The sequence below is a fragment of the Oratosquilla oratoria genome, chromosome 12, assembly GCF_046742065.1.
Source record: "Oratosquilla oratoria isolate Oo_2021 chromosome 12, ASM4674206v1, whole genome shotgun sequence".
Lineage (NCBI taxonomy): Eukaryota > Metazoa > Arthropoda > Malacostraca > Stomatopoda > Squillidae > Oratosquilla > Oratosquilla oratoria.
This window is the reverse complement of record NC_134788.1, coordinates 22913540-22925605: the sequence shown is the minus strand read 5'-3', so window position 1 is coordinate 22925605 and position 12066 is coordinate 22913540. Positions and strand designations below refer to the sequence as shown.

General features: G+C 41.6%; 1 protein-coding gene across 2 annotated transcripts in view; it reads left to right on the top strand.

The window, feature by feature from the left end:
• Positions 1-12066, top strand: part of LOC143031092 (5'-3' exoribonuclease 1-like) — an 82201-nt gene that overhangs the window by 45699 nt on the left and 24436 nt on the right. For both annotated transcript variants that reach the window (XM_076194511.1, XM_076194510.1), the window contains exons 13-17: positions 3086-3209; positions 4379-4545; positions 5319-5494; positions 7587-7776; positions 8932-9052. In XM_076194511.1, coding sequence (XP_076050626.1) covers positions 3086-3209; positions 4379-4545; positions 5319-5494; positions 7587-7776; positions 8932-9052 — 778 coding nt within the window. The remainder of the gene's footprint in view (positions 1-3085; positions 3210-4378; positions 4546-5318; positions 5495-7586; positions 7777-8931; positions 9053-12066) is intronic.

The window sequence follows — 12066 nt, the reverse complement described above, 5'->3', positions numbered from 1 at the left end:
ACCCAATCATCTCCACATTAGACTTAGGGCTGACACTCGTCCTCCAAATAAGGTCTCTCTGTCAAGTTGAACTGTATTTCTTACACATTAAGTTAATAGAGAGAGAGCTTGGAATCAGTTCAGAAATAAAGTTTCAGTTCTTTAAGGCTGAGATAAGGATGTTAATAGATTTTGAAGATGAATACTTCATCTCTAATCATATACACACACAAAAACACATGGGAAGAAATGAGTATTGGTGTCCCACAGGGGTCAGTACCAACTCCAATAATGTTTGCTATATATGTAAATGACATGGACGAAGGGATTGAAAGTTACATGAAGTGCTTTGCAGATGACTCAAAATTATTAAAGAGAATAAACTCCGAAATAAGCTGTGACTCATTGCAGAGGGATCTGAACAAAGTCTCAGAGTGGAGCAAAAGATGGGAGGTAGAATTCAACATCAAGAAGTGCAGTATAATTGAATTTGGAAAAAGCAAGAAGAGAATAACATACATACATACATATACCAAGGCTTTTTCCCCCTTCCAAGGGAGGTAGCCACAAAAGGAAAGGCATAAAAACACTCCCACCCATTTCATCCCTAAATACACTCCACACCCCTCCCACCCTTCCTCTCATCTGAGCACCTCCTGGATGACGGGTCATCCCTGAACCCTGCCCACCGCCCTGGGTCAGAAGCAGTGTCGCAAGACACAGTACATCCACAGCAAGGCCGCTTCATTTAATCGGCGACCCCCCCTCTCCGTCCCCCTTTGCATATAAGGACCGTATAAAATTGATGGAAAAGAAGAAAAGAAAATAAATTCTGAAAGAGACCTAGGAGTAATCATCACCAAAGACATGTCGCCAGATAAACATATAGATAAAATAGTCGGAGAAACATACAGTTTGTTGAGATCAATAAAAGTGGCCTTCAAATACCTGGATAAGGAAATGATCAAGAAAATATTACAAACACTGATAAGGACAAAACTGGAATATGCAGTGCTGATATGGTCACCCAGTACAAAAAAAGAATATAAGAAAATTAGAAAAAATACAAAGAGCAACGACAAAGTTGGTTCCAACACTTGCAAACCTGACATATGAACAAAGACTAGTCAAACTGGAATTGCCAACCCTAGAACAAAGAAGAGAATGAGGGGACCTACTAACCATCTACAGAATTATGAAAGGAAAAGAATGCCTTGATAGGGAGGACTTATTAAAGCAGGACAGAGGAAAAACAAGAGGACATGCAATGAAACTCAAAAAGGATAACTACAGAAGAGACCTGAAAAAGAACAGCTTTCCACACAGAGTGATAGATACATGGAACAAATTGGATGAAGAAATAGTGTGTGCAAACACAAAGCAAGAATTTAACCACTTCCATACGGTGACGCCTACGTAGGCGGCCTGAGGAGCAAGTGGGTACTCGATGATGCCGACGTCGGCATTTTGATTATATTTATTGTAGTCGTACCTACATAATCTCCATTCTTTCTAAACTGGCTTCATCAATTTTCTATGGTTATCAAAATACACGGGTGAAAGAGAACGAACAATTGAGCACTGACTTTATTTTTTATAATGCGATTATTATGACGCAACATTGCACGTCGGGCAGCTAATGCTGCCAGACGTGCGATGTGCCCCGGAGTGAAGAGGTTAAGAACAAACTTGATCTTGTGAGATACAAAAACGGGTCACTTAGCATAGCTCCCCTTCCTGTATAATACAGCTAGGTAAATACACACACACACATGTGGGAGTGCATTAAGAGGTTATGGAAGTAAATTAAGAAAGACCCCATGTTGAAAGGATGTGAAGAAATAGTTTTTGATATAGATGTATAAATATGTGGAATAAGCTTAGAAGGTGATATAGCCCAAGCTCAAACAATACGTAAGTTCAAATCTAAATATAAAGGATTACAAAGGCGGAGCATGCCGACAGGAGACCTTTTGGTCCATATCTAGGTCAGATGCAAAAAAAAAAATAATAATAATAATAAAATAATAAATAAAAACTATAATAATGTAAATAACAAATAAAATACATAAATGAATGCATAGGTATAGTTGAATAATAAACAAACAGGTAAATAGTAGATAATAATAAATTGACATGTAACTAATAATAAATGAAAATCAGACAGACAAATGATAACAAAACAAAAACAAATAATATAAAATAAATTATAATCATTACAGCATCTTGCTTAGGTGTTTATCTAAATGATTCTTAAAGCTTTGAACTGAACTACATTGCACTACCTGTGCAGGAAGTTTATTCCATTCATTAACTACATGGTTGGCAAAGTTGTTTCTACCTACTTCTAAATTGAATCTATTTCCGGACAGTTTGAGACCATTGTTTCTTGTCTGATTCCCATTCAATGTGAAAATTTTGTCAGGACCGAGAAGAAACTTAAGAAAGACAGTTATTGGAAATCAAAGGTATAGGTTAAGTTGGAACCGTACATAAACTTGAGTCTAGGTATGTTAGAAAATTAGAATAGGAGATGGGATCCAACGAGCATAGCTCCTTTCCTGTATACTACAATTAGATAATACACACACACACACACACACACACACACACGCACACACACACACAAAAGAGCAATGACAAAGAAGGCACAAATACTTTGGAAGTTGACAAACGAACAAAGATTGGACAAATTAAACATATCAACTCTGGAACAAAGAAGAGAAAGGTGATTTGATAACCATCTACAGAATTATGAAAGGGATGAAAATTCTTGATAGGGATGACCTACTAAAATGGGACAGAAGAAATACAATAGGACACGAGAAGAAACTTAAGAAAGACAGTTACAGAAGAGAGCTGAAAAAAACAGCTTTCCACACAGAGTAATAGATACATGGAACAAACTGAAAGAGGAAACATTGAGTGTTAAAACTATACATGATTTTGAGAAAGAACTGGATATAGAAAGATACAACTGTAGTTCACTATGAACATAGCTCTCCTCCCGCAATATACAACTAGGTAAACTAGGTAATACACGCACATGCACACACAGCATGGATACCTATCTCTGATGCTGTTCTGAGTAATAATTATGTTTCAGGTACTGGAAGCAGAAGCGGAGGGACGGGCTCTGAAGGGACGACTACGCATCAGCATGACCGTGCCAACCGAGCCCAGCTTGACACAGATCGATCTTAACCAGCACACAACTTTATTCATGAACAGTACGTACTCAAGAATTTTACTAGATTTTTTTCTCCTCCGCCTTTCTTCCTCCTCCTCCTAGTCTTCTGTCACATCTTCCTCCTCCTCCTCCTCCCTATACGTTCTTCCCTCTTTGTCATCAGTCTCTACCTCCTCCTTGACCTTCTCCCATCAACAACAACAATATCAGGCTCTTCATCATTATCCAGAACTAGAACCCTACCAACAAAGAATAGACCTGGCCATAGAGACAGATTGTCACAGATGTAACCAATACACAGAAGACAACAGACACCTCATCGTACACTGGCCCACCTTAGCCCTGCCCAGACAACAACACAATATTTTCTTGCTTGAGTGACTTATGGGCCATTCCAGTAGCTGTTGACAGTGATTTGGGAGCTGTAGTTCTCCTGTAAGAGAGACCTAGGGCAACAGATTGATTGATTAATCCTCTTCCTCCTCTCTCACTTCTCAGCAGCAATGGTATTGCCATTATCAATGTCAATATCATCAGCATTCTCCACCTCGTCCTCTCCTCTCCTCCTCCTCATCAGCAATAGCAGCTGTAGCAGCAGTTGCAGTATCGTGAGCTGTGAGAACTGTTTAGCCGCCTCAATATGAGTCAAATTTTCATGCACAGCATCGGCTGCCATATGTACGATGCAACACACTACTTGCATTATAAAATATAAAGTCACCACTGTATTACTTGTTCTCTTTTACTCTGAGTGATAATAAACACAGAAAATGTGATCAAGCCAGTTCACAGAATCCAGGGGTAACTCATGTACAACCACAAGAAAAAATATATAATCAAGACGCCGATGCCGGCATCCTTGGGAACTCACTCGTGTCTCATGATACCAAAGTAGGCATCATCACACTGAAGTGGTTAACAAACCATTCATTAGTGTTTTTCCTATACTTTTTTTTAGTGCTATCACTGTCATTTGTATTTGATGACTTCTTTGCTTTATTGTCTCCCATATCAATTTAGACTCTTTTTTTTTTGTACTGAATACTACTAAATACTTCTAAGATTTTTATACCCTATATTTCATTTCTATATATCCGTTTATTACTTAAAGATACATTTGTTAAAGGGTACACAAAATGTTATTATTATTATTATTATTTATTATTATTATTATTTTTTTTTATTATTATTTTACCTTTTGAATTGCAGGCTACCAGGCAGCACAGAAGTTAGGAATGTTGTCACACTTGTTTTCACGCATAACCGGGTCAGTCTTTTTGAGTCCCCAAGCTACTCCTGACTCGATGGCCTCGACAGAAAACAGAAATAAACTCAACATTGGTCTTAACCTCAAGTCTAATGCAAAGAGCGAAGAGGTCAGTACATTTCTTATCTTAATCCTAAGATTCTCATGTAAGCCTCTCACTGCCCTGAAAAAAATAAATAAAATACTACACCAAGGTCTTGATTAATGTGAGGATTTGATTCTTGCATGATGAAAATTTGTACAAGTTGAAACATTCATTGCATTAATTATAGAGGGTTAGACCTCACACACACCCATCTCACATTGCTTCACAATTATTTCTTCTTCTTTTTCTTCACATAAATTGTTATTGTTTTTTTTTCAGATATTGGGTCATTGTATAACTTTGAATTTACATGTATAAATCAAGACTTTGTTGTATTCCTACATATTCAACAACCTAACAACAGTACCAGATCACACAAAAACACATTCACATCCAGATCACCAAGCCAGCTCTTCAAGACAGGCCACCAGATTCCACCAACAATCCACAGACATTAACCCCACAGACAAACCTCTCATAAGAGAAATAAGAACCACACTAACATGCTTGCATATAGGATACCATCCAGCATTAAAACAATCAACAGATTACAGGACTGGCTACAGAATAAAACAGTCCTGGATCCAACCACCACACAGAGGACACAGAACACCTCTTTCTACTGTGCTCCGAGCTAACAATCCCCAGACAACAGCTCAATATCTCTTCTTTCAGTGACTTCTGGGCTCACCCACTGGCCATAGCTGGTTACCTGAGAACCATGGTCCCCTGCAAAAGACCCAGGGCAATAGATTGATTCATTCATTTGTTTATTTATTTTTTTTTTTTTTACACAGGTTGCTGGATATACACAAAGGCCTAAGGACACAACACAGTGGCTTTACTCAGACCGGGTAGTCGAAGCAGTACGAGAATACCAGCAGAAGTTCCCTGAGGTGTTGGACCACCTGTCTGCCAACATTGATAGTAAGGACTTCTTCTACCAAGACCAGGTCTTCCCTGAAGAAAAATGGTGAGTTGAAATGAGTGTTTGTGATGAGATGTTGTTGATGGTTGCCTTACCTCTGAATAACTGGCAACCTGCAGCCCCACAGTGGTCTGCAGTATCCCCCTCCCTCTCTGCTCTCTTTGGGAAGACCATGTAGACTTGTATATGTTGTATTAATGCCATGTACCACATTCTCATCATCATAACGTGTTAACCAACCCTGGAAGAGAAAGGCAATCTATTGGCCATTTACAGAATCATGAAAGGCATGTAAGTCCTTGACAGAGAAGACTTATTAAAGTTGGATAGAAGAAAAACAAGGGGACAGGAAAAGAAACTCAAAAAGGGTAGTTATAGAAGAGATCTGGGGAAAAAAAAAAAAAATCCACTGAGTGGTGGATGTCTGGAACAAATAGGACAAAACAATAGTGTGTGTAAACACTTTACAAGAATTTAAGAACAAACTAGATGTTGCGAGGTACAGAGACGGGACACCACGAGCATAGCTCCCCTTCCTGTATAATACAACTAGATACATACCTCCCTCTGGACAAGGCCAAAAATCTCTATCTACTTCCACTGTATTTCCCTCACCTTATCAGGTGCGGAGAGCCAGTGATAACCAATGATTGGTGTCCTCATCCTCCTATGACTACATAGAAACAGTCTTACACTAATCCAATACAGACAACAATCCAAAGAATGCCTCAGGACCAGTACCCACCATTATGGGGCTGTGTGTTTGCAGTTATTGAAACAAGTTCACAGTTATTGTTACTTGTGTGGGACAGTGTTTCTGGTTTATAGTTGTAGGAGGGACATAGGAACCATTGGTCTTCTCTGATGAAAGATGTTGTCATCAGTAAACAATTGGTCTATCTTTGGGACAATACTGCACCAAAAAGTCATTGTTCCCCTAGATTATCTGGCTAAGCAGTCCCACCTTCCTGAGGAACAACATGGCTAGAACCAGGTTTTCCCACAAATCTCATATCGAGTATGTGTTGTTGTTGACATGCATGATTGTGTACACTGCAGTCTTCCATAATGAGTTGTATGGGGTAAAGTGTTATATCTGGAAGAGTTATCTGTGATGCAGTCATCCGGCTTCCTCTGGTAACTTGGGAGGGTTGGATGGTAGCTGCATCACAGCCTGGCCAGGTCCACTCTGTCCTCTCAGTGGTGAGAGGACTCAGAGTGATGGATATCAGGGGGTCTGGCATCCACCAAATAGTTGGAGTTACAGAAGTTGTAAATAAGAGATTCTGGGGTGCAGTAGAATGGAAGAATAGTAGAAGTTTTTAATACAATGGAAGTTGATAGAGATCATGGGACCAGTTCAGAGATAGAGTGTCAGCCCCTTGAGGTTGCACCTCCCAGTGGAGGTGAGGGTATTGACAGGGAGACGGTTCTCTTTGATGTCCATTTTGCAAGAGTACCACTAGTGGGGTACCTGATATTGGTCCTAGTTGGGAAGTACAGTATAGGAACTGACCTGTGTATTACATTTTTGAACATGCACTTTTTGTTTTGGGGGATTTGAACTGTGATATTAAACTGTATTATACCATAAATTTTCCATTGATTTACTTATTGAATAATTGATTTATTTATGTACTTATTCTTTAACCTTTTCAATAAAATGCAAATTCTCATGTGCAGTATTGAATGCCTGATGTATGATGATTTGATCAAGTATCACAATACTCGCATTATATAAAGTCAATGCTGATTTACTCGTTTTCTTTCACTCTGAGTAATAATGAATAGAAAATGTGATCAGCCCAGCTTACAGAATTTGGTGGTCACTCAGCTACAAGTACATACATACATATAACAATGGCTGTTTCCCCTTTATACAGTAGGGGAGGTAGCCAAAACACTAAGGCATAAAATCCACTCCCACCCATTCCATCCCCCACATACTTCACTCCCATTCACCCCTCTCCCTCCCACTTTCCTACAACTACAAAATAAATAAAATCAGAACGCCAATACCAGCATCCTCATATACCCACTAGGCCCTCGTGACGTCTATGTAGACATCATTGTGTGAAAGAAATTGATGCGTTGATTTTGTGAAAGAATGCTGCTCTATTCAATTTATTGCTTTCAGTAAGGAGCGTGTGGCTGAGTTGACAGCGTGGTTGAAGGAAGTTGCTTGTGCCAAGGCTGAGAGGCGACCCTGTGGCACGGTGAGTGCAGAAGAGACCTTGGTGCCGGTCGTGATTGAGGAAGTAAACAAGGTCAAATCCATACGAGCCAAAGCCATCAAGATGCAAGTCCGCCCACATCTCCTCTTCAAGGTGAGAATGTAAAGTTATATTTCTTTCTCTTTCTCACTTTCGGGAGCTTTTGCATGGGATAATACTCCGCATAAGAGGATGGGGAGGGGGTGGGGTTGGGGGTGCTATGTAAGTGAAACGGCTTTGCTGTGGATGTGCTGTATCTTGCTGCATTGCTTCTTACCCAGACATTGGGCAGGAGACAGGGATGACTCTTTATCCACAAGGAGCTAAGATAAGAGGGTAACAAGGGTGGTGGATGGGAGTGGCTGGCTACCTCCCTTATAAGGGGGAAAAAGCCCTTGGTATATAGATAGCTGTTGTTACTTTTGAACCCGTACAGGCTAGAGACATTAGCCAAAAAGTAAGTCATTATTATTATTATTATTATTTTGTTTTTCCTGTACGTTACCACTGTTCTACAGAGCAGTGGACAAAGTGCAGGGATGACCCGTCATCCAGGAGGTGCTAAGATAAGATGGAGGGTGGAGGGGTGTGGAGTGTATTCAGGGATGGAATGGGTGGGAATGATTTTATGCCTTTTCCTTTTTGGCTACCTCCCTTGTAAGGGGGAAAAAGCCTTGGTATATGTATGTATTATTATTTTGTGAGTAATTACCAGCACTTGTGTCCTTGGGAACTATCTGGCAGTGAAGTCATTGAGGTGGTAAAGGAAAGGTGTAAGGTTCTCTCCCTTTTGTCTTGGCTCCTCGTGGATCCTAAAGAGAACATTTATATTCGTTGTCAATATATAATATTGAATATGTTTTAGTAGCAGTATAACTTATGCTTTCCAATATATTTATCATGTGTCTGTATGTACACCTAGGTCTCTTAACACACTTGTGTGGACATTTGGGCCCAGGACATAAAAATCCACTTTGGAAATTGGCCTAGGACATACAGCCCCACCAATTCCCAAAGTGGGTTTATGTCCTGGGCCCAAATGTCAGCATGAGTGGCGGTTGGCGAGTGTTGAATTAACTGACCTAGGTGTACATACGTGTTGGGTTGATCAAATTCTTGGAATATGCCTGTCGTGTCATGTATATGATTTCTTTTAATGTAAGCATAGTATGTAGCACGATTGTCTCGCTTGTTATGAGCAAAACATACAAATGGACAAATGATACCTTTCCACAAAGATGTTTGCTTATGTGCTCTGTATTGTTGCAGCCAAGTTCTCTGCAGGGTAGCTCTCCACCAGATCCATCCGTCCAATTTGAGCTACTGGACCGCATCATCAACGTGCGCGAGGGCTTCTCCGTTCCCCTTGGTGCCCGTGGCACCATTATTGGTCAGTGAATTGCGTGTGTGTGTGTGTGTGTGTTTTTTTTTTTTTTTTTCTCTTCTTCTTCTTCTTCTTCCACATGTGAGAATGTCAAGTGACAGATGCTTTCAAATAACAGTCCTTTAAGAGGGAACAATCTCCCAGCTGCATGTTCTCCACCTCCTCCTCCTCCTCCTCCTCCTCCTCCTCCTCCACCACCACCACCAAAAATTGTCTACGCCCTCACCTCCATTTGGAGTCAGAACTCCAAGGGGGTGACAGTCTGTCTTTGGACTGAGTCCAGGCTATCTCTGTACCAAATTGGATTATAACTTCACCTTTTCACAAAAGGAGAACTGAAAATCAATGAGTGGTCTTCTCCTCCTCCTCCTCCTCCTCCTGCTGCTGCTCCTATGAGCCAGTGACATAGACACAGCCAAAAGCTGAGGAAGCGATATCTGAAAAAGGTGACTAGATATTGGCTAGATAAGAGATAAACAGTTATTTGAGGAGAGATGAAGCGGACATTTTAGTTTAGTTGGATTAAAAAGTGTAATGTGAAATAGACACTTGGGAATGGATGCTAAGAGGAGACTGTATGAAGGAGTGATTGTGCCAACAGCACTGTATGGGGCAGAAACATGGAACATAAGAGAGGAAGAGAGGAGGAGTTTGAATGTGTTTGAGATGAGGTGTCTGAGAAGTATGATGGGGGTTACTAGGCTAGATAGAGTGAGAAATGAGGAGGTGAGGAGAAGAACAGGGGTGGAAAGGGAGTTGGGAGATAGGGTTGATGGAAAAGTATTAGGATGGTTTGGAGACATGGAAAGAATGAGTGAAGAAAGACTAGTAAAAGAGGTATGGAAGGCAGATGTGCAGGGAGTGAACATGAGTGGACGTCCTAGGATGAGATGGATGGATGGGTTGAAGGGGACTTTGGGGAAGAGGGGGTCTGTTGAGGAAGGACGGGAGAGGACAGAAGACAGGGGTGAATGGAGAATGGTTGTATATGGATGATGATGTGATGCATGAGGTGGAATGGGATGGGGGATGAGGTAGTATGTGTGAGCAAAATTTGACGCAGCCCGAAGGGATTTCTCCCCGTCTTCTCCTTTTATGCAGGGCGGGACGGAGAGGGGGGGGGTCGCCGATTTAATGAAGTGGCCTTGCTGTGGATGTGCTGTGCCTTGCGACACTGCCTCTGACTCAGGGCAGTGGACAAGGTGCAAGGATGACCTGTCATCCAGAAGGTGCTAAAATGGGAAGGAGGGTGAAGGGGAGTGGAATGTATTTAGGGATGGAATGGGTGGGAATGATTTTATTCCTTTTCCTTTTTGGCTACCTCCCTTGTAAGGGGGAAAAAGCCTTGGTATATGTATGTATGAGAACAAATAAGAAAAAGAATACAAGTTTAGGCAATGGGGTGTATGGAGTAGGGAAATAAGATGAGAGGAAGGTGTGAGGTGGGATGACAACATGAATGGTATAAGTGAAGCTTTTGAGAATAAGGGGAGCTTTTGGGAAAGATATTTTAGAATGGATGCTAAGAGGAGATTGTATGAAGGGCTGATTGTGCCAGCAGCACTGCATAGGGCAGAGACCTGGAACATAAAAGAGGAAGAATTTAAATGTGTTAGAGATGAAATGCATGAGAAGTATGGTAAGGCTTACTAGGTTGGATAGAGTGAGAAACGAGGTGAGAAAGAGAACAGGGGTGGAGAGGGAGTTGGGAGATAGGGCTGATGAAAGAGTATTGGGATGGTTTGGACACATGGAAAGAATGAGTGAAGAAAGATTATGAAAAGAGGTGTGGAAGGTGTGAACATGAGGGGTCAACAAGGATGAGGTGGATAGATGGGGTAAAAGGGGCATTTGGAAAGAGGGCAATATGTGTTGAGGAAGGAAGGAAGGGAGGAAACAGAAAATAGGGGTGAATGTGAGAATGGTTGTGTATCTATGACACTGTGATTTATGGGAGTGGATGGGGGATGGAGGGGTTGGGGATATTTGACACACCCCAAAGGGATTTCTCCCCCATCTTCTCCTTTTCTGCCTGAGGGGACATGGAAGGGGGTCACCAATTAAATGAAGCGGCCGTGTTGTGGATATGCTGTGTCTTGCTGCATTACTTCTGACCCAGGACAGTGGGCGAGATGCAGGGATGACCCATCATCCAGGAGGAGCTAAAATGAGAGGGAGGGAGGGATGGTGAATGGGAGTGGAGTATGTGGGGATGAAATGGGTGGGAGTGGATTTATGCCTTTGACTTTGGCTACCTCACTTGTAAGGGGGAAAAAGCCATTGGTATATGTACATACATACATACACCAAAGGCTTTTTCCCTCGTACAAGGGAGGTAGCCAAAAAACAAAGGCATAAAATCCACTCCCACCCAATCCATCCCCACATATTCCCCCAATCCCCCACCCCCTCCTTTCCATGCATCACAGCATCATCCATACAAACCATTCTCCATTCACCCTATCCTGTGTCTTCTCCCATCCTTCCTCAACAGACATTCCCCTCTTCCCCAATGCCCCCTTCACTCCATCCATCCATCTCATCCGAGGTCGCCCCCTCATGTTCACTCCTTCCACATCTGCCTTCCACACCTCTTTCACTAATCTTTCTTCACTCATTCATTCCATGTGTCCAAATCATCCCAATACTCTTTCATCCACCCTCTCTTCCAACTCCCTTTCCACCCCCATTCCCCTCCTCACCTTGTTTCTCACTCTATCCAGCCTAGTAACCCCTATCATACCTCTTAAGCACCTCATCTCAAAGACATTCAAACCCCTCCTCTCTTCCTCTCTTATGTTCCATGTTTCTGCCCCAATACAGTGCTGTCGGCACAATCACTCCTTCATACAATCTCCTCTTAGCATCCATTCCCAAAAGTTTATTTCTCATTATACTTTTTAATCCCCCAAGGCATTTACTTGATTCTCTCTATCTACATTCCACCTCCACTCCTCCCTCTCCCGCCACATTTGCACCCAAGTATCTAAAAACATCCACTTCCTCTAGTCTCTCTCTGG